Genomic DNA, 24,271 nt, shown 5'->3' with positions numbered 1-24,271 from the left:
TTTTTACTTTTAATGAAGTCCAACTTAATCAGTTATTTCTTTCATAGATTATGTCTTTGCTGTATCTGAAAAATTATCACCATACCCAAGGTCATCTAAATTTTCTCCTGTGCTGTCTTCTAGGAGTTTTATAGTTTTGTATTTAGGTCTATGATCCATTTTGAGTTGATTTTTTAGGAGAAGTGTGAGGTCTCTGTCTAGATTCTTTTTTTTTTAACATATAGATGTCTAGTTGAGCAACATTTGTTGGAAAGATAAGGGGATTTTTGTGAGTGATGGATATGTTCATTATTTTGATTGTTACATATGTGAAAATAATTTCAAATTGTATACTTTAAATATGTCATATTTATTGTATGTTAATTGTACCTCAATAAAACTGCTTTGAAACAGTAAGTTTAACACACAAATAGTAAAATATATCAATTCTGCCAAAGAAATGTGTCCAAGTGCATACTGCTAAAAACAAAACTTGCTACACTCCTGATGACAAGAAACATATCAGATAAAGGGCTAGTATCCAAGATCTGTAAAGAACTTCTCAAACTCAACACCCCCAAAAAACAAATAATCCAGTCACGAAAATGGGCAGAAGACATGAATAGACTTTTTTCCAAAGAAGACATCCAAATGGCCAACCAATGCGTGAAAAGATGCTCTACATCACCCAGCATCAGGGATGTACAAATCAGAACCACAATGAGATGGCACCTCACACCTCACACCAGTCAGAATGGCTAAAATTCACAACTCAGGAAGAAACAAACCTTGGCAAGGATGTGGAGAAAAGGGAACCCTCTTACACTGTTGGTAGGAATGTACGCTGGTACAGCCACTCTGGAAAACAGTATGGAGATTCCTCAAGAAGTTAAAAATTGAGCTACCCTATGACCCAACAATTGCACTGCTATTTACCCCAATAATATGAATGTAGTGATTCAAAGGGGCACCTGCAACCCAATGTTTATAGCAGCAATGTCCACAGTAGCCAAACTATGGAAAGAGCCTAGATTTCCATCAACAGATGAATGGATAAAGAAGATGGGACACACACACACACACACACACACACACATTCATATACATATACATATACACACAATGGAATATTACTCAGCCATCAGAAAGGATGAATACTTACCATTGACATGGATGGAACTGGAGGGTACTATGCTGAGTGAAAAGTCAATCATTGAAAGGCAATTATCATATGGTTTGGTTTCACTCATGTGGAATATAAGAAACAGGGCAGAGGGTCATGGGGAAGGGAGGAAAAACTGAATGCAAAGTCTTCAGAGAGGGAGACAAACCACAAAATATTCTTAACTCTAGGAAACAAACTGAGGGTTGCTGGAAGGGAGGTGGGTGGGGGATGGGGTAATTGGGTGAGGGGGTTAAAGAGGGCATGTGATGTACACCCACACTATGAGCACCGGGTGTTACATGCAACTGGTGAATTACTGAACACTGCATTTGAAACTAATGACACTATATTTTGGCTAATTGAATTTAAATAAAAATTAAAAAAAGAAAATAACCAGCTGACAACTTATAAAATTCCTGTTACATAGATAGTAACTATGCTTATCATGGTGAACATAGCTTAATGTATAGAATGTCAAATCACTGTGCACACCTGAAAATGGTATAACATTGTATGTCAACTATACTTCAATAGAAATTATAAAGTAAAATACAATTCATGTCACACTCAAACATTACCTAAACAAGGTGTTCTCCTCTACCAGTGGCATCAGCATCTATTGGGAGCTTGTTAGAAATGCAGGTTTCCTAGGCTCCATAGGAGACCTACTGAATCTACCTCTAACCAGGTAATCTGTGTTTTAATGAGTTGATCAAGCAGTTTTGATGCAAGCTGAAGTTTGAGATCATCTGACCTAAATTATCATCATTTAGCAGTTGTCAAAGGTCAATATTCTTGTTCTCCTGATTATATACATCAAATATTTCTTTGTACTATATAATTACAAAAACATAGAAATTACTCAAAAAGAAGACAAAATTGCCCATAATTGCATTTTTTAGTTAATAATTGTTTTCATTTGTCCATTAATGGTATTGCCTTGCCCATATGTTTGTATTACAATTTTGCAATATTATAATCCAAAAACAATTTTAATTTCAATGGTCATTATAGCAGTTTGTCCCCCTGTTTATTTTTTCTATCTTCAGAAATCCAGTGTTTTTCCTGTTAATTTTGTAACTTTCTTGAGAAACCATTCTTAAAAATATTTTTTCATTTCCATGATCAGGTAATTTTCTTATTGTGATTATAAATGCCCTTCCTGTAAAACTGAAACACTTTTATGGGCACCTTTGACTGACAAAGTACATTTTCTTTCTAAGTAAATCAGCTTGTTATTCTTTTTAATACTAGCTTGTGGTATATAAAAGAGCTTTAGCACAAAAAGTTATCCTTTGTATAATTTCCCCTAACCCTAGCTTATACTTTTTCTGTATTTGGGGCAAAAACATTGCCCATAAGTGTTATATAATCCATTAAGGAAATTCATTCATAGAATGGATATTTTCTGGGTATTTGTTCTGTTGGTTACTAAGAATGCAGTGATGGGGGGGCGCCTGGGTGGCTCAGTGGGTTAATGCCTCTGCCTTTGGCTCAGGTCATGATCCCAGGGGGTCCTGGGATCGAGCCCTGCATCGGGCTCTCTGCTCAGCAGATATCCTGCTTCCTCCTCTCTTTCTGCCTGTCTCTTTGCCTACTTGTGACCTCTGTCTGTCGAATAAATAAATAAAAATCCTTTAAAAAAAAAGAATGCAGTGATGGAAATAGCATGATCAATTAGATGAAGGGGTAATGGAAAGAGTAGAGTCAAGATTATTACAAATTAGTGGTCTACATTGTGCTATTTCCTGGAACAGGGAAGATGGTAGAAAGATAATGAACTCAGTGTTTTTTATATTAAATTTGCTCTTGGGAAAATTACACAATTTTTCTGTGTCCCAATTCTTCATCTGTAGAATTGAAATAATGGTGGTATTTACCTCATGTTTTCACTGGGAGAATTAAATAAATAAAACCTGGGAACACTTTAGAATAGCTCGATACATGTTGTTATCATTATTGTTGAGTTTTATGTCCCTGTGAGATATTCAAATGGAGATATTTAAAACAGTTGGCCCTGTGAGCTTAACTTTTAGGGGGAAAAAATGTGTGGATATTTGAGATCTCCTGGGGAAAGAGAGAGAAGGGTCAAAAAGGGAATCCAGAGTAGTAGCAATATATAAGGGACAGGCAGAGAGAGAAGATTAGTCCACAACGAAAAGTAAGAGTAGTTTTTTATTTAAATATGGGCAGGCAGCATAAGCTAGTTTTTTTTTAAAGAAGCTTGGCCTTCACAAATAGACGTACTATTGCCATTTTCTATGTGAATGTTAGCAAATTATAGTAAACTGTAGATTAGTTTTAAGGACTGAATGATTGCCTTGCCACCAGTAGCAAAGGCAGGCAAATAGCAAATGTGAACCTTTCATACCATCTGTGGGAATTAGATAGAAGACCCTCCCTCACCCCACCTCATGGCAGGCTTCTATAGCTTCTATTGCTGGAAACTTTCTACCTTTTTAAGGCTGGGGATTGTTCTTAAAATTCTTTTTGCTACTGTACATTAGGTGCCCTTCTCTCTTCCTTGGTATAATACTGCTCAGTCAGCTAGATAGGAACACAACATTATTTAACTGTAGTATCAGGAGATTTTGGGTATATAGTTATGTTAATACACACACAAGCTTTTTAGCACTCTCCACTTTCAATTTCTGGTTTATTCCTCTCTTGTGTATAGCCCAAATAGCAGTTTTGCTTCTAAAAAAATAGCTCTCTTCAAGCATTATCCTCAAGTTTTGGCAGAGAGATGTTTTAAATACTAGTGGAGATCCCAGAATGTAGCTATGTTTTCCACTTACAGAAATCTACTTGAACTAGATTTTTTTCCCTTTTAGCTTCCTTTCTGACTTGCACTTGCAATCGCATTTCTACTACCAACTCTCCCAAAGATGGACTATGTAACAATTTGAGACAATCCAGCTCTAGAAATTTTGAACCTTTTATTTTTTTCCCTTTTGCTCTATTTCCCTCAAAATAATTGATGAGGTTGATTAATACTAAATTATCATAATTATATGGCTAATTAAAATAACAAATATATTTATAGAAAATAAAGAGAGAGAAAACATGTTAACATGTCAATAGTAAGTATTGCCAAAACTATAGGAATGTTTAGACCTACCATTAATTGGCTAACATTTGCTTCATTGCCTTTGTCACTGGGAGTGGAAACTGACCAGAATAGCCTCTTCATAGTACTTATATTTATTGTGAGTCAGCATAACAAAGAATTATTTAATACAAAATTATCTAAGTTATCTAGACTAAACTTAGTACTTACCACACACACATTCCCTCCCACACACACACACTGAGGGTGTAATAAAAATCTACCCTACCTTAACCTCTAGGAGTATGTGCCTCCAATGGTCCATTAGTCAGTTGCCTTATGGATGCTTTCTCTTTCTCAGGTGCTGTCTAGGCTGTCACTGTGGATAGGATCTGGTGAAAGGGTTCCTAGAATGAGGTCCAGAGCCCCTGGCCAGAGACTCAGCCTTCAAGCCTTAGAAAAGTAGAGGAACTATTTGCAGTTCTGCAGTTGGGAGCACAAGCCTTGGAGCTGTGAGCCCTCAGGGTTCTTAAACTTAATAGTGACGAGTTTGCTTTCTATGGTTGGATCTCCTAGGGGTTTCAGGGCTCACACTCTTTCCATAATTGGCTATATGCAAGTTAACTAACCATAATATGTTGATATAATGATACATTAGTATAGATGGCAGCTCTATATGCCCACCTGTCTGTGCAGATATGCATATCAGGCAACACTGTATAGATGCTGATCAAACTAGTAGGTTGGGAGCCCTTCTGTGCTGGTGTTGATAAGTGCTGTGGTCAGAACTGAGACTTGAGTTCAGTTCAATTAGTAATTCTGAGTAGAGGAAAACAGGTATATGTTTTTTGTTCTTCTATAATGACCATGTATTCCTTTTTGTATTAATTTTACAACTAGAAGAAATATAAAATTTTTAATGTTCTAGAGCTGTTTTCTGACTAATTTATCTCATCAGCTAATGAATTTCTATGCTGGATAATCCTGCAACTGCCCTACTCTGGAATAAATCTGAAAACTTCTCAGATGGTTTTTTTTTTACACTTCTTCATCCCTGTACCATACTTATTTTATGAATCCCCTACAGACCAGTTTTCTGGATTTATTGCTATCTTCCTTGTTAAACTCTTGATGTCAATATATTTAAACTTTACCTCATCTCTGATATGCTTTTTAGTTTTATAAGAAAGCAAGAGACTACATTACAATATATGATATAAATTCAGAATGGTTTATGGTTTTCCACTTACATCTTGTAGGTTTTCCCATGTTAGTAGATATTATGATTTTAGTATCATTAAATTAACATTCTCTAGTCTTTTGGTTCTTTTTAATCTCAACCATACTCATGCTTGAAAATTCACAAATAACTTCATCACAAATAATATTCACTTTGTTCAATTGCAGGGGGAGAGAGGATTTCCAGGTTTGGAAGGCCATCCAGGTTTGCCTGGATTTCCAGGTCCAGAAGGGCCTCCAGGGCCTCGGGGACAAAAGGTATGTGTCAGGTTGCCAACCAGTAATACTAGAGGCATGAAGCCATCTTTAATGTGGGACTAGGTGTCAAATCAACTAAGAAGTTACTAGATTATAGCCAGAAATTAGTGTCTAAATAAAACAATAGAATAACTAAGAGTCTGTATTTTATTGTTGGTTTAAAAAACCTGAATATTACTGCCATATTCAGATGTTTTTGGAAGATGCTGTTAATTGGATGTGGTTATTGAGATCCTTAACAAAAATTAAGTTTTGTCAGGAGCTCAGCTTAGCTGGAGAGCTAAACTGCCAGGTGTCAGAGTAGCTGATTAAGAAATCAAGCCAAAATGAAAGAAACCATCAAGCCTTTTACTGTGGCAGTGTAATAAGCAAAATGTTTAACCAGCAAAAGCGCCAGCTTCCCCACTGTTCCATTTTTCCCCATGAAACAGTACCAGTGAGGACCTCGTCTTTGTTGGCCAGCAGGAAGTTAAGGGCTGTGCTGTTATCTAACACCGTTTGGGCCAAGGAATTGAGGCTAGTCCGTTCTGCTGCTAAAACTGAAGTAGTTTCATTAATGAGTTACGTAAAGGTCAAAGACAGGTTGCACACACATTTTTGGAATTGAATGATCCTGAGTGGGAAAAGTTGCCTGGAGAATACACATGAGTATAATCGATAATACAACATGTCAGTTCTCAGTAACCAGAGTACCTGGTTTTGGAATTCTCCTCTTTCTGTTTAGTTTGATATGCTCAGTAGGAGGGGCTGTCTTGAATATGTGACAGTCTCTTACCAATGCCCCATGTGTACATGTTATATTGGTAAGAATGTTGAAGGCCTGACTTTTAGAAAAGAAATAATACCCCAGGGGAGACACATATACAGTGCTTGGTAGTAGGGGTCAGTGAGCCAGAAGTCCCTTCTGGTGTGTAGAGTACTTGAGTAGAATTGGAAAAATTTGTGTAGGGTGAGCACAGTTATGGGGAGTAGGAGGCCGCCACTACTGAGGTCAAAATAGGCCCAGCGGCACATCCCACTTCCTTTTTCCCAGATGCTTCAGTGAATCCCATCTCAGAAAGCAGCAATATTACTTGTGAGGAGGCATTTTGTTTCTGTACTCTCAGAGTCCAACTGTGGGAACATCAGGTCCAGTGTAATAAGGTTGGGGTATCTGAGGTGCTAAAAAGTTCAGTGTTGAGAGAAATGTCCATTTGTTATATTCAGTGGCACGGCAGTAAGGTATTTATCTATGGAATTGAATGGTGGGTGACATACTCAGCAGTTTATCAAATTCAGACTGGTGGCAGTTTCCTGGGACAGGTATAGCAGTGAATTTGGTGAGGTAGAAGTCACATAGGCTATTCTGTGGGAGAGAAAGATATGAGGATAGATCCATATAGCCTTTCTGTCCTGTACCCGGGCTCATGGATCCAAAGGTGCCGTTGTCCTATCCCCACTGACTGCAACACAGGTAGTCGCTCCTCTACCATTAGTGAGGATAGCATCTTATGTGGATGTTAAGATAGGGAATGGGAAGAGAGCATAGCGAATATTAAGATTCGGAGAAGTTCCTGGGTTTTCTAAAAATAGTTCTTTCGGTTGATTGTCCTTTACCTTCTGTATTAGGTACACTGGTGAACTGACAATGAAAGGGCCAGTTCTGTTCATTTGCCTAGAAAGGAAAAGTAGTCTAAAAACCTTTTTTTTTCCTAATCTTATTTCACGTAATAGTAGTACATTATGTTACTAGAGTATTGAGATGAAATGGATACTCATCAGGTAGTCTTTCCAAATAAAGGAGGAAATTAATTTAAATACATAAGTACTTTTAAACACTAAACTATATCAGAGCGTAGATTGGGGGTGTGTGCTTGGGCATGACCTCTGAGGAGGTGACAGTACATCATGGTAGTTTTGTTAGATTCAAGAGCAGAAGGGACCAGTGCTGAATTTCCTGAGTGGAACTTTATGTATGTGAAGGAAAAAGCAAGACTCTAAATGACTGCATAGAAGTTAAGTAGATGGGACACTTAACAGAATTTCTTAGGGCTAATGAAGTGTAAAAACAGCAGAATGTTTCTTGTGTACCCAGGAGTGGCACAGAAATAGCAGAGAGATCTGAAAGAGTCAAGTGGTTGGAACTGAGCACCAAGTCAGCAGTAATCCATACATACTACTGGTGTGGGACATCTCAGTAATTCCAGCTTGGATGGGGATTGTCCCACCCTTCAACAACTTGGAGCTCCCTACATTCTCCATAATTTAGGCACAGCATTACGAAAATGAGGTGGGGACTTCAATCAACTGAGGTTTAATTTCAGTCATGTTAGTGAAGTGCGTGCTTTGAAATAGAAATTAAGCTGAACCATAGGAAAATGAAGTGACATTTCTTGCACCTGAGTTTGCCCAGGAATAGGGGCTAAGTTTCTTGTGTACCATGGTTATTGAGAGGTAGCACTTTTAATAAAGATTTGTGGCAGCTTAAAAAAAGTTAACTACAGGGGCGCCTGGGTGGCTCAGTGGGTTAAAGCCTCTGCCTTCGGCTCAGGTCATGATCTCAGGGTCCTGGGATCGAGCCCCACATCGGACTCTCTGCTGAGCAGGGGGCCTGTTTCCTCCTCTCTCTCTCTCTCTGCCTGCCTCTCTGCCTGCTTGTGATTTCTCTCTCTGTGTGTCAAATAAATAAAATCTTAAAAAAAAAAAAAGTTAACTACATCCGAATCCCTTTGAAATAGTGTAGCATTAACTAGAACTATTGTACAATAGTACAATAATTTTTTAAAGGTGTGGTGGTATGCATTTTAGATTTAGAAAGTAGCCCAATATTTTGCTGTGATTCCATTTTAATATCTGTATAATGAGAAGGCTATACTGCTTTCTAAACTTTTAGGATTCTAAATTTGAAACACTTTGTGACTCTACCACAGTATGACTTCATGCTTCCCAGCATAGCTGAATTTATACTTGTTATGTGATTCAGTGTTCTAGTATGTGCATATATATATTAACACATATGCCCAGTCAAAAATTTCATAGGATTGTTCTTTAATCTTTATATTCTTATGTATGAAAGTAAAGATACATTAAACAAATACATAAATAGGAATGTATAGATATAATTTTCCAAAGGATTTCTGTATTCTTAAAAATAAAATTTAATTAATTTTTGATAGATAATATATTCAGTTTATTGAAAATAAATTAACATAATATAAGAAGGTACATAGTGAAAAATATTTCTTTTCCACCTATGAACATTAGCCACTGAGTTTTACATATCCCTAATAGGTACCAATTTCTAATACTTTCTTGTGAATACATTCAGTGGTTTTTATGGATATGCATACAGATACAAATATATACATGCACACACATGCTCATATACACACAGACACACTTTTACCTCCCTTTGTTTATAAAGTGGTAGCATAGTCAACATGTTTGACCTTTGTTTTTCATGTAAAACACATTGTAGATACCTCATATCAGTATACACAGAACCTTCTCATTATCTTTTATAACTGCATTATATTCCATTGTGTATATAAACCATAATTTTTTAAGCCAGTCCACTATTGATGATCAGTTACATGATTTTCAGGTATTTTCTTCTACAAACAGTGCTACTAAGATGTACAATTTTAATAGACTTCTTTCCCCCATGAGGGATTATCTCTTTACTAGAAATTATATTGCTAGCTCAGAGGGTACTTGTTTTTATGTATTTTTATGGATACTGCCAAATTGCCCCACAAGAAGTTGTAGGATTTATCCTTGGTTCAGCAATATACAAGAAGAGCAATTTCCTTATACCTTATACCTTATACCCACCTGTATCATGAAATTCGGCTTTTTGTCAATCAGGCAGATTAAAAATGAATGGTCTCTCAATGCTTTTGTATTTCTCTTATTAAAAGTGAGATTAAGCTTTATTCATAGGTCAAAGAATCAGTTGTGTTTTCTGTGAACTGTCTTCTATGAACTTTCATTTGCCCATTTTTCTATAGCATTCTTGGGGGATTTATGTGTTAATGAGCTATTTATATATTAGGGTGATTACCTTTTGTCTGTGTTGTGAGTTGCAGTTATTTCCCCTACTTTGTCATGTCTTTGCTGAGTATGTGCCTGTGTTTGTGCGTGTGTGTGTGTGTGTGTGTGTGTGTGTGTGTATTTATGTGTCTCTGTGCATTTCTCAGGGGTCCTTTGTGGCTTTTGGATTTGAGTAGGAAATGCCTTTCCCACTGAAAGATTATAAAATAATTTTCCCATTTTTTCTTCTAGTATTTTAATAGTTTCATTTCTTCATGTAAATATCTATTTCTAATTCATTCTTGTGTGTGGTTTGTTATATAGGTTCCACCTATATTTTTTTTCCAGATGTCCTCACAAATATGTCTCAGTGTAAATTTCCCCATTGATTTGCAGTGCGGCTTTCAGTATAAACCAAATTCACATGAATATATGGACTTGTTTTTAGACCTTCCATACTCTTTCAATGATATGCTTTTTCAAATATCAGAACAAAACTATTTTAATTATTGATGTATTATGCTGTATTTTTGTATCTGACAGGGCCAGTTTCCCCTTACTGTTCATTTTTTTTCTTTTTTCCAGAATGTTCCTCAGTGTCCTTGCTTGTTTATTTTTCCATATAAACTTTAGAGTTGCCTTATTCAGTTTGAAAAAAAAACTCGTTATTTCTATTTTTATTGTGTCAAATTATAACTAAATTTGTTGAGAATTGACCATTTTTTAATGTTGACTCCTATTATCCAAGAACATGGAATGTCTTTCCATTTATTTTCATCTTCCTTTTTGAACTTCAGAAATGCTTTAAGCTTTTCCTCTTGTGAATCTAGTACATTTCTTATTAAGTTTGTTCCTAAATATTTTACCTCTTTTTGCTATTGTAAATTGCATATTTTCTTCCATTATGTTTTCTAACTGGTAGTTAATATTTAAGAAAGCTATTTGTTTTCTCATATTAATTTTATATATAGTTACACAGTTATCTTTCTGAATTACCTTACTGATTATAGTAGTTTTTCATGTAATTTTCTTTGCTTTCCTTGCATGCAATCATATTATTTGCAAATAGTGGTAGTTTTGCCTCATCCTTTCCAATTTTTATACCTCTGTTTTCCTCTTATTTAACCATGTTGGTTAGGACAACCAGCACAGTATCAAGGAATCTTTGTCTTATTTCTGCCCTTAGTAGAAAGACGCAAAAAGATTCATTAAGCAAACAGCCTTCTGGTTGTTTTAAAATAGAATTAGATTTACTTTAATCTCCTTAGAGATACATCTGTTGTGGAAAGAGTTGATTATTAAACTTTCTAAAAAGCAAGGTATAGTAGGCAGAATAATATCTACCCCCTAATGATGTCCATGATGTAATCCCCAGGACTTGTGAATACGTTAGGTTATAAAGACAAGCAAAATTAAGATTGCAGATGGAATTAAACTTTCTATTCAGCTGGTCTTAAAGTAAAGAGATTATTCTGGATTATCTGGGTAGGGCCACTATAATCACAAGGGTCCTTTAAATGTGGAAGAGGGAGGCAGAAGAGTCAGTGTCAGATTGATACAATGTTAGAAAGATTCATTCAACCATTGCTGACTTTGAAGATTGAAGAGGGCCATGAGTTGAGGAATGCTGGCTGCTCTAGAAGCTGGAAAAAAGGAAATGGATTCTCCTCCTAGAACCTCCAAAAAACAACAGGGTTCTGCCATAGAGACCACTGCCATACTTCTGACTTCCAGAACTCTAAGATTGTATTGTTTTAAGCCACTAAGTTTGTAGTAATTTATAACAGTAGCATAAGAAACTAAAACACTAGATAACCTTTGTTCCAAATGAAAATTTTTATGGAAGCCCCACATAAAACATAGAAATAGAGCTGCACTGTTGGAAGGAGGTCCGTGACATAGGCTTCAAGGAACCTCCAGTGGAACCTCTAAGGTTATGAGTTGTGTAATTCAGAAACCACTTGTGTAAAGCAAGATGTCCCAGGTTAATAAAACCTATCTAAAGCCTCAGGTGGTGGCCTACTAGCTGTATACTCCACTGAAATTTTCATCTTTTGGAGTAGAATTAGGTTTTCTTTATTCCATTAAAAAAAAACTAGTTAATAAAAACTTAATGAGGCAAAACTTAAAATTCTCAGCAATGCAATTGTAATTTAGAAATGGGTACATAGATTAACACAGAGGTGGGCAGACCTCTTTTTCATGGAGTCTACAGAAGAAATTTAGAAAGTCTATGGTTCTTTCTTTCCTGAGCTCTGCCAGTAGAAAGTGCCTTATAAAACAAAGCAAAGGTTTAAAACGGCAGACTCAAGAGCAGCACATATTTGAGCTCAGAAATGATGCTATTTGGGGCACCTGGGTGGCTCAGTCATGAAGTGTCTGCCTTCGGCTCAGGTCATGATCCCAGGGTCCTGGGATTGAGCCTAGCATCAAGCCCCACATCAGGCTCCCTCTTCCGCAAGCTTGCTTCTCCATCTTCCGCTCCCTCTGCTCCCCCTGCTGTGTGTGCACTCTCTCTGTCAAGGAAATAAATAAAATCTTAAAAAGAAAAGAAATGATACTCTTTATTACCAGCATGGCAAGCAGATCGACACAATATAGAAACTGCCCAGATTTTCAGCTTGTATTTGGGTTATGCATGAATGATTTGAGGAGTATCAGTACCACTATTTCATCTTCGTTTTGTATGATTTTCAGGGTTCACTTTACAGATACAAAGTTTCTGCTACATGTCAGCAGTTTTCTTCTCAATAAGTGAAGACCTTTTTTTTTTTTTAATAACTTAGCTCAGTGCTTTCAGTATCAATGATAAATGCTTCTTTCTTAGGTATGTAAGTTTCTCACTTTCACAAAGATTCACAAAAATTTAAGTCTCTTATTGTTATAATGTAAAATTAGTTTTTTGAGGGCTATTTTTGGAGGAACAAGAACTAAATATATTGTGTTTTTCAGGGTGATGATGGAATTCCAGGGCCACCGGGACCAAAAGGAATCCGAGTAAGTGATATTTGCTGTATATCAAAAGTTTTGTTGGTCAAAACAGAGAAAAAGCAAATGAAGTATTGTGAGACAACCGAAAAAGACTCATATTAAAATGCAAAAAGAGAAATATAGTCTTTAAAAAGTTAAATGTAAGAGTTGGTATATGTCTACAATTAGCCTTTTTTTAGTATTTTGGTAGTTATCTATGTATCCAGATGTCTGCTTAAACTAATGTAAGATTTTAAATTAGTTTATTGATAAGAAATACAAAAGTGATAAATTCTAACAGTTTATCAATTTATTAAAAACATGTATCATACATTAAACCAGAACTTCCCAACCATGTGATCTTAGTCCTCTGGGTTCAGAGGGGCAATCACCTCAGGTTGTGTACCCTTCCTCGTGTACCATATACAAATATTATAATTTTCTTTGTTATCTTGAAGAGAGTCAGTTTGGGAAGCACTAATTTAAACCACTGTGTTAAAAAGTAACTACTTTGGAAGTATACAACATTTTCTCAATTCTAAGATGTATAATTTTTCGTGTTAATGTTCTGAAAACCAGGATTTGTCTCAAAATGGAAGTGCATATTTAGAGTAATTTTTCTGAAAAGCTTTTAGGTTGACATATATCTTTCAGTGTGTTTCAGAATTGGGGGAAACTAGTTTAAAAATAGTCCTGGCTTTTGGAAAACCGTATTTAACTTTTCTGAGCCTCAGTTTCTTCATTTTTTAAATTAGAGAGTTAAACAATACAATCTCCAAGGTGCTTTTTAGCTCCAAAATTCTGTGTTCATAGATTGACAAAGCCCTTTAATACAAGTATAAAGTACATGGGTGATGACATAACATTTTTATTTATGTGACAAAGACAGTTAAACATTCTGATCCCTTGATCTCCAGAAATTTAGTAGCTGTACAAATTTTACATAAACATTAAAAACATTCTGTTTGCTGTATACTTCTTGACAACATATAGTTTGTTGTGCTACTCATGCCTGGTGTTTTTTGGGGAACTGGATAAACAGGAAAGAAACTCAAAACCTGGTGTTTTTTGGGGAACTGGATAAACAGGAAAGAAACTCAAAACCTTGTCCATTCTTTCAATTCCTATTTGAAAGTACCTGAGTAGTCTATGTCCCTCAACTAGAACTTCAGAAGTACATAGGAATAGGTAGCCTGATAGTTCCTCATCCTTGCCTCTCAGTCCATAGGCAATCTTGACATCCAAATTTTAAAAGACTTATTATGGAAAATTTTAAGCATACCCAAATGTACAGAGAATATAATACAGTGAACCCCATGTGCCCATCAGTTGGCTTTAAAAGTTAGCAACATTTTGACAAGTTTGTTTCATCTATACCCTACCACTATTTTGGGGGAGTATTTTTAGGTAAATCCCACATATCATTCATTCCACCAATGAATACTTCAAGATGTCTACTGATAGCCACATGACCAGTATACAATTATGACACCTCAAAAAAGTAGCAATAATTTTTCACATATACTTTAAAATGCAGTCCTTATTAAGATTTCTATGGTAGATGTCCTTTAATAGTAGGTTTGTTCAAACAAGGATCCAATCAAGTTCCACATATTGCATTTGGTTGCTGTGTTTTTTAAGCCTCTTTTATTATGCTATTGGAGAAACTGGGTCATTTGTATTATACTTCATTCTACATTCTGGATAAGACTGTTTCTTCATGATGTCATTTATTTCTTTTTATATATTTTTAAGATTGTATTTATTTGAGAGATTTGAGAGCGAGTGAGTGAGAGAGAGAGAGAGAGAGAGAGAGCGCATGTGCATGTGCATGAGTGGGGGAGGGGCAAAGGGAGAGGGAGAAGCAGACTTCCCACTGAGCAGGGAAGGGGATGCTGGATTTGATCCCAGGACTTTGGGATAATGACTTGAGCCGAAGGCAGATGCGCAACTGGCTGAGCCACCCAGGCACCCCCATGATGTCATTTTAATTGTTCGTCTGTCCCCATATTTCATGCAGACTGGATGTTACCTTATAAAAGGCACTAGAGAACTTTCTGGGGATATAGAAAGATCTGTGTACTTAAGATTTGTGTATTATACTATACATAAATTATACTGCAAAATATGAAAGAAAATAGAAAAAGAATACTATATACATAGTGCTGCATACTTACTATTGAATTACATCTTATGGCACAAACATCTGTTATCCCACTTTTTTGATGTTAGGCTTGATCAGTTGTCTCAGGTATATGAGCCTGATTTTGCCATCAGAATTTCCCCATCAACTTTCATCTAATGGTTTAGTATTCATTGGTGATCATTGCCTAGATCCATGTTTTGTTCAGAGTTGCAGAATGGTGATTTTTAAAATTCTATAAATTATTTATTAGCTAGAATTCTAATTTATCAGCTGGAATTCTAATAGGGTAGTGAGATAATACACCAGCAACTTTGAGTGATGGTCGGGAAGGTTTTAAGAATTTGTTATCATTATAAACACATGGAATTTATGGGACCAGTCACTTATACTCATTATTCTTTTTGAAGCCAAAATTATCCTATCTTTGGCTTGTGGGAATCCCTTTAAGTTGGCCCCTGTCCTGTGTCTTTTTGAAAAAACTATATTGATCTTTGATAACTTCCTTGCGTTTTGATAGAGGACTCCTCAGGCTCATTTTGTAAATTTCCTCTCCAGATCTGAAATTGGCCATGTATCTGATTCTAGGCTCTTTTTAGTAAAAAGTATGATTTAGATATCATAATCTAATGTTAGGGGTTTTCTTTGCTACTGGTAGTCAATTATTTTGGTGTCTTTTCAGTTGACAGAATTAAGAAAAAGGTATTTTCTAAAGAGAAAAAATATCATGAGTTTATATTATTACTTCCAATTGAAACTTAAAGTGAAAAGAGTTCGTATACTTTCTCTTTCCCCTGCCACCTTCCCCTCCCTTTGGTGAAAATCTCAATTCCTAATAACATTAATATAATTTATTATTTTCTTTATCCTACAATATACCTATGATAGCTTCAAAATAACAATTTGCAAGTGAACAAAATAACGATTTCAATTTTAGTAGTAATGATAGAATTCTTAAGTGCCATTATTTCTTTGCTGTTCTTTTTTTCCTCTTTGAATTGACTGGTTTCACTAATAAAGTACAGGTGAAATATCTGTTTTAAAGGTACTTGAAGTAATTTTTTTCTTTGCATGGTTTATGTCAACAACCAGATATATATTAAGTTCATTGGTTCCAGTTTGTTTTCAATTTTTAATAGTTTTCTCTTTTTGCCTCTTCTTACTTGTTAGTTTTAATTATTTAAAATATTTACATTGTTTTCTAATAATGGTATAGTCAGAGATGCTTCCTACCCATTCTTGCCATCCCCCCATTGTTTTTCCTCTTGCCTCTACCTTTTTCCCATTAGACGTAATTTTTTAAAAATTTTTTATTTTTTTAATTTCTTTTCAGTGTACCAGAATTCATGGTTTATGCACCACACCCAGTGCTCCATGCAATATGTGCCCTCCATAATACCCAACACCAGGCTTACCTACCTTCCCACCCCCAGCCCCTTCAGAACCCTCATATTATTTTTCAGAGTCCGTAGTCTCTCATGGTTCATCTCCCCCCCAATTTCCCTCAACTCCCTTCTCCTCTCCATCTCCCCATGTCCTCCGTGTTATTTTTTATGCTCCAGAAATAAGTGAAACCATATGATAATTGACTTTCTCTGCTTGACTTATTTCACTCAGCATAATCTCTTCCAGTCCCGTCCATGTTGATATAAAAGTTAGGTATTCATCCTTTCTGATGGAGGCATAATACTCCATAGTGTATATGGACCACATCTTCCTTATCCATTCATCCGTTGAAGGGCATCTTGGTTCTTTCCACAGTTTGGTGACCATGGCCATTGCTGCTATGAACATTGGGGTACAGATGGCCCTTCTTTTCACTACATCTGTATCTTTGACATGAACAGACACTTCTCCAAAGACATACAAATGGCTATCAGACACATGAAAAAATGTTCATCATCACTAGCCATCAGGGAGATTCAAATCAAAACCACATTGAGATACCACCTTACACCAGTTAGAATGGCCAAAATTAAGGAGACAGTAAACTACGTGTGTTGGAGAGGATGTGGAGAAAGGGTAACCCTCTTACACTGTTGGTAGGAATGCAAGTTGGTGCAGCCACTATGGAAAACAGTGTGGAGATTCCTTAAGAAATTAAAAATAGAGCTTCCCTATGACCCTGCCATTGCACTACTGGGTATTTACCCCAAAGATAGATGTGGTTATTTTTATTATTTTTTGTTTATCTTTTCACTGTTTAGTGTCTCCACCCTTCTTATAAAAGTATTGCATATTATATATGCTACTTACACTTTCTTTTACTTAACATTGTGTCCTGGAGATTACTACATATTTCAGTGCACAGAAATCTTTCTCATTCTTTTTAAGGGCTGTATAGGTTTACATTATGTGGATGTGCCATAATTTATTTAGTCATGCCCCTATTGTTTCTAGTTTTTAGCGATAATTATGGTTATATGGTGATTTCTTTTAATTATTTTTATTAATGTATAATGTATTTTATGTTACAGGCTGTGTACATCAGGGGTACAGGTCTGTGAATCATCAGGCTTACACATTTCACAGCGCTCACCATAGCCATTTCTCTCTCTCTCTCTTTTTTTTTAAGATGTGATTTATTTATTTATTTATTTGAAAGGGAGGGAGAGAGACTAAGAGGAACAGAGAGTGCATCCATGAGCAGGGGGAAGGAGAAGCAGACTCCCCAATGAGCAGGGAGCCCAACATGGGGCTCAATCCCAGGACTTGAGGATCATGTCCTGAGCTAAAGGCAAATGCCCAACCTAGTGAGCCACCCAGGCACCCCTATGTGGTATTTCTAAACTTTAGTTGTAACAATTTTGTAATCAGTAACCTTGAAATTTTGTTTCATAATTTCTAGTGTAGCTTTGGGATAGGTTCTTAGAAGTGGGTTGCTTTAAAAGGTAAAACCGTGTAATTTTGCTAGCTACTTCAAATTTCTCTCCATGATATTTGAATCCCATTAGCTGTGTGTAAGAGTACCTCTTTCACAGAGTCTCACCTACAGAGAATATTGTCAAACTTGTATTTTTGCCAATTCTGACAGGGAAATTTGAAGAATTTTTGGAGCAATCACACTGATGTTCACAGGAGCAGATATATTTGCCACTTACCCATCCCCTGCTAAATTCAGTATTCATCACAAACCTGGGACAACCACTTTATCTTTTAGGAAAGACATTTATTCCATGAATTTGCCCACTCCTGCTAAGTAAGTGCAATGAAGACAATGCTCCCTCAAATAGGAGTTTTTTTGATAGTTTCCAGGGAAGAGACTTTTAAATACATGTAGGAAGGGTTTTTTTCTTTATAGAAAGCGAATGGTAATTATCATTGAGACACATTTGTCCATTGCTATTCTAAATGTACTTTTTGTAACTCCCTTAGGTAGGATATAATTTTATTCTTACTGATTGTTGTTTGGTTCAAGGAATTTCTTTCTTATTATAGGGTCCTCCTGGACTTCCTGGATTTCCAGGGACACCAGGTCTTCCTGTAAGTAGAATTTGGCTTTTTAATTGAAAATTCCTTCAAAAGTATTCTAAGAAATATTATATATGTGTTATAACCCTTTTCAAAGGGAATGCCAGGCCATGATGGGGCTCCAGGACCTCAAGGTATCCCTGGATGCAATGGAACCAAGGTGAGATTTTTTTTTTTCAATTTAATCTTGGGCGATATGCTTGATAATAATAGATTTTAAAGTTTAAGGAAATCAGTATGAAGAATATTAGAGATATTTTAGCTTTGCGTCTAAGACATATATAGGATATGTTTTGTGTTAAAATTTTCAATATATTGAAAGATCAATAATTCTTTAGACATGGATAGTCAGCTGAGATATTGCATTAGATTGAAGATTATTTACTGAATCCTATTTTGACTTTAGTGTAAAGTAGGATGAGAGTTAAAAAGGAATTAGGGTATATAAGTTTCAAATATTATGTTAGTTGTTAAGAGTAATACTTAATGAATGTCATTCATTACCTTTGCCTTTTTTAAAACTAGGTACGATGTAAGATTTCAAAAATTCGTGTTTTTGAATTTTTTTTACCTTGCCTAATAACTTAAGAAAAATCCTAAAAATCTACCTGTAATACAGGACATTAACTTTTACTATAAACTATTAGTATGAAAATGGAAACTCTTCTCCATCAGCTAAAATGATGAATTTAGTATTTAAAAAGAAAAATAAAACCTTACATATGAAAAACATTTTTCCAACCCACTTTTCTTACCTTTCATCAACTGTTTGAATTTATTATAAGATGATAGCAAGGATAAAAAAAGAGAAAAATTTGCTTTTTTGACAGATTGTTTATTATAGCCTCTGTTCTTATTCCCTTACTTTTTTCATTTTCCTGTCTATTAATGCAATGTTTTTATTTTCTATATATCCTTTTGGCATTTTCCATTCTGCACATGATATTCTGTGGAATTGTTCATGAAATATCCTCAATCCTTCTAATTTAATGGCATGTGTCAGATGTTGTATTAGGGTACATATTTAAAATAACTTGAACAAACTATTTTGTATTATGAAGACTGTATTTTGTGATAATTGTTGCAATATATACGTGAAGGCAATAAAATTATTTTTACCTCCAATATTGCTCCAGGTCACTGTGACCTTTGCCAACAACAACATTTTTGGGGGATGGGGATTTGTGAGGCTTACATGAGTTCCTCATTTCAGCTGGGGCAGCCTTACAGTGACAGGACTAACGTGGAGTAGTTTGCATGGAACATTGCTTTTATTTATTTATTTATTTATTTATTTATTTATTTAAAGATATTTGACAGAGAGAGATCACAAGTAGATGGAGAGGCAGGCAGAGAGAGAGAGAGAGGGAAGCAGGCTCTCTGCTGAGCAGAGAGCCCGATGCAGGACTCGATCCCAGGGACCTGAGACCATGACCCGAGCCGAAGGCAGTGGCCCAACCCACTGAGCCACCCAGGCGCCCCGGAACATTGCTTTTAAAGTGGGCTACATTCTTGTGCCTATTCTGGTTATTTGTTTATTTGCCAGCAGGCCTTGAGCAACAAAAAGACCACTAGCCAAAATTTTAAATTTGAAGACCAATGTATCCACAATGCATATAGTCTGCTATATGATGAAAGGGATCTTTTCTTTCTTTTTATAAAGCAGCACCTTAGCAGATCTCATGATGAGTTTATGTGTGAGGCCCCCCATTATGTGAGCAACAAATTTTTAAATGGAATTTATTAAGTATACTTTCAGATTAATATTTTTTAATATTTCTTACTATGAAACTAATAGAATGAGCCCTAGAGATGGAATCAGAATACATGGGTTCTTTTGTTTTCTGTCTTCTAAACTTGATGTACAGGTCTCTGGGCCAGTTTTTTACATATGTGAAAAGTGATGGAGAGAGGAGTACTGGACAAAGTAACTCAAAGGCCCACAGCTGTAATAATCTTACTCTTTTAAGCCTTTGAGAAGGATGTGTCTAGGATTACTATAGCATGTAGACATTAGAAATGAGGTTGCATTGGGGTTCTTCTACAGCAATTTTACTTTTGTTTTCTAAACCAAGTGTCTATATTAGTACTTTACAATAGTGAGTGAGAAAAATCGGGTGCCTAGAAAACATAATGACCTGCAATTGCCAGAACTATTGCTGTTATTGTCCTTTTGGTGATATTAATGGCATTCTTTCTTACCATCTTTTCCTCTTTACAAAAATAATTTGAAATAGCTTACAATAAAAGAAAAATGCGATAGGGCAGTTAAAATAAGAATCTATATAATGCATGGGCAGGAAATTGAGATAAATCATTAACTATTAAATGTGATGATGGCCAGGAGTCTTTGGTGTGATCATCTCAAAATGGATTTGTCAGAAGGAAATGACTGGGGTAGAAGATTTTTTCTTTATTTCTGATTAGGATTGATGAGTAGGGATAAAAGTATCTTAGAAAGCTGAACTGATATGGACAGTTGATATTGAAGTAATTGGAAAGGGGAGGATAATGAGTTTTTGGCAACCTGGCATGTTTCAGAATGACTTACAGGAATCTTTTCAACAACTTATTGTTTGTTGGTATAGTTATGCTTTGTTTCTTGTTCTTGCATACTCTTTTATTTTTAACTCCTAGGGAGAACGTGGATATCCAGGCAGTCCCGGTTTTCCTGGTTTACAGGGTCCTCCAGTGAGTTATACAATTTGAGATTATAATGAACACAGGAATTGACTGAAGCAGAAGTGTAGAAAGTGAGCTCAGTCCATTTGTGTGGAGCAAAGTAGTATATTGAAAACTAGTAAACTATAAAAAGATTCTTTTTAAAAGAAGTTGGTAATACAGCTCTGTGCTGGATAAAAGCAAGGATTCTGTTGTATTTAATATAAATGTCATCTTTATGTATCCTAAGATACTGTTTACTTAGAATGACCCTACAGTAATCTATTTAATTGACTCTATTTGGAAAGCAGTGTGTTCTTTTGCTCGCACCCCTCTCATATATATAAACTAATCCTTTTCTTTTTAATAATAGGGACCTCCTGGGATCCCAGGTATGAAGGTAAGCATCTCATACTAGGAAAGTAACATTTTGAATAAGATACTCAGAAAGCTTGCAGCTTCAATCAGATAATGTCTCTTGACTTTTGCCTTAAAATAGATGTTTCTACAAATTGGTTACCTACAAGCCCTCCTTAAGTAATCTCCTTTGTTCCATGGAAGTATCTTCTGTGTGCTGATACACTTGTAAATGTGTATATCAGACTTAATTTTCTTTTCTTCTTTTCTTTTTTTTTTTTTTTAAAGATTTTATTTGAGAGAGAGAAGGAGCATGAGAGGGGGTAGGGGCAGAGGGAAAGGGAAAAGCAGATTCCCCACTGAGCGGGGAGCCCAACACCAGGCTTGATCATAGTACCCTGGGATCATGACCTGAGCTGAAGGCAGACACTTAACTGACTGAGCCAGCCAGGCGCCCCTCAAGTTTTTTCTCTGATACTTTCAGTTCCTATCACATTTTGGTGCAGTTGACCATCTGCTCCCTCTAGAAATGCTTTTTTTCCCTGACTTCTGTGACACTACCCTTTCACGATTTTTCTCCTGTATCTCTTTGGTCATCACAGTCTGCTATAGGAGCTCATTCTATTCTATGTAGCAGGTATCAGGACACAGTTCTGACCCCTTTTTCTCTTCTATGCCTAGCAATATTGTTAAAACTCATGGTATTGTTTACTCTCTAGCTACTGAATACCTACATTTATATCTCTAGACTTTTCTTATGCATTAGATGCATGTATTAAACTGCCTCCCTGACGTCTCTACTCAGATATCTCTGAGACATTCAAATTAACATGTTCAAAGTTAACCCAGACCCCTGAAACCTGAAAGTTAGTATTTACATCTTCTACTCCTTCACACACCTCCTCATTCCATTCTGTCACTAAATACTGTTAATTTTGCCTATAAAATGTATCTTAAATTCATATACTTGTCTCCATCTCCAGTGCCACCACACTAACCATATTGTCTCATCTGGACTATTATAATAGCTTCTTCTTAATTAGTCTTTTTTTTCCCACTACTATCCCTCACCTCATAGCTTGACTTATTCTAGATTAAATACTCAAGAATGACCTTTTAAAAACATAAACCAGTAATTTAATCTCACTGCTTATAAACTTTCAAAGGTTTCCCACTGCATCTGAGATACAGTCCATATTCTTTTTCAAGGCCTGTAAGACCTGCATGTTCTGGACCCTGCTTACATTTCCAGACTTCTCTTTAAACCACTTTTCCCTTGGCTCACTGATCACACTGGTCTGCATGAAGTCATTTGAATGTACCAAGCTCCTCATTTTTTGGGACCTTTGTAGATGCTACTTCAACTACCTAATACTCTTAACCCATTTTTACCTGGCTGACTCCTGATTATCCTTTAGATCTCAGCCTCCATGTTGCCTTCATGGATTGCCCTTTTTCGACTACCCAAACTTATTTTTCCACTATATCTTTTTTTAAATGAAATATATTTAATGTGTAACACTGTATAAATTTAAGGTATGTAACATGTTAATTTGATACATTTATATATTATGGTTGCCATTATAACAATAATTAGTGCCTCTATCATGTCACGTAATTATCACTTCTTTTCAGTTCTCCACTTTCTTTATCATGTACCATGTTATTTTTCTCCATAGCCTTTAACTGAACCTTTTGTCATCTTGTTTACATGTTATGATCTGCATTTCAAAGCCAGTACATTGATATCACCATGAGGACAGAGGTCTTGTTTATCTCCTTCACTACTGAATATTCAGAGCCTAACAGTTCTTGGAAAATAGTAATAATTAATAAATGTTTTTTAATGAATGAGTAACTGAAGGTACCACAGGCTTTTAATAAATCGGTTATACTACAGTGTATTCTGGCCACTTCCCCATTTCCCTTTAAAAGGTAAATTTATTCATGTTAATTACTGAGATAGCCTAATCTTCAGAACATTTATATGACAGATTTAATTTTCAGATTTTTTTTTTTGTGCTCTTGCCCGTTTTCATGTGTCATAACTGTTACAACTTCCACTGATGATTTCTTTCAGGGAGAACCAGGCAGTATAATTATGTCATCACTGCCAGGACCAAAGGGTAATCTGGGATATCCAGGTCCTCCTGGAATACAAGTAAGTATCCAGTGATTTTCTTCTTTTCTTTATTAATTAAATCAGATCACAGTATCATTTTTTTCCCTTCAGTCTTTAGTTCCCTCTATTTTAGTTACGGAAATTATCTGAAGTTTGATAGACATTGCATGTACCTCATACCTGAAAATAAAAGTAATCTGGACCAAGGAGAATTTTATAAAGGACTGCTTTGTTCTTTTATCTTTCTATCCAGTTTCCATGGAAATTTTTGTTTTGGGGTTTGGCAGCAGAAAGACACTTCCGTATTCTTTTTCTTCTGCTCTGAGGATCAGTAGGTGGTAGGAGTAGTCCTGATAACTGTAAATGGTCTGATTAAAAATAAAAATTGTAGGACTCTCATTTAAGATATTAGAAGACATCATTTGTAACACAGTTATGTATAACATATGAACATATTTTGAAGGCTGAAGGAATAAAATTTATTGCATGCTGAACATCAAGTATAATCTTTTATTTAAAGATTTTATTTATTTATTTGACAGAAAGAGACACAGCAAGAGAGGGAACAGAGGTAGGGGGAGTAGGAGAGAGAGAAGCAAGCTTCCCCTGGAGCAGGGAGCCCGACCTGCGGCTTGATCCCAGGACACTGGGATCATGACCTGAGCTGAAGGCAGATGCTCAGTGACTGAACCACCCAGGCACCCCCATCAAGTATAATCTTAAGAAAAAAAGTTATGCTAGTCTATAGATAACATGCATAAAGAGAGCAACATCTTTTTGAGTATTTATAGATCAGGTAGTCAATTTCTTGAGGTTTATATTTCACAAAGATTGATCCCTTTGCCA

General features: G+C 35.8%; 1 protein-coding gene across 1 annotated transcript in view; it reads left to right on the top strand.

The window, feature by feature from the left end:
- LOC111161271 (collagen type IV alpha 5 chain) overlaps nucleotides 1-24,271 on the top strand; it is a 246,161-nt gene that overhangs the window by 108,286 nt on the left and 113,604 nt on the right. Inside the window, exons 3-9 of the mRNA XM_022524848.1 lie at nucleotides 5,601-5,690; nucleotides 12,654-12,698; nucleotides 18,253-18,297; nucleotides 18,383-18,445; nucleotides 20,923-20,976; nucleotides 21,320-21,346; nucleotides 23,384-23,464. Coding sequence (XP_022380556.1) covers nucleotides 5,601-5,690; nucleotides 12,654-12,698; nucleotides 18,253-18,297; nucleotides 18,383-18,445; nucleotides 20,923-20,976; nucleotides 21,320-21,346; nucleotides 23,384-23,464 — 405 coding nt within the window. The remainder of the gene's footprint in view (nucleotides 1-5,600; nucleotides 5,691-12,653; nucleotides 12,699-18,252; nucleotides 18,298-18,382; nucleotides 18,446-20,922; nucleotides 20,977-21,319; nucleotides 21,347-23,383; nucleotides 23,465-24,271) is intronic.

Source organism: Enhydra lutris, unplaced genomic scaffold (assembly GCF_002288905.1).
Source record: "Enhydra lutris kenyoni isolate GAN:26980312 unplaced genomic scaffold, ASM228890v2 scaffoldscaffold83, whole genome shotgun sequence".
Lineage (NCBI taxonomy): Eukaryota > Metazoa > Chordata > Mammalia > Carnivora > Mustelidae > Enhydra > Enhydra lutris.
This window is presented reverse-complemented; position numbering and strand designations above follow the sequence as displayed.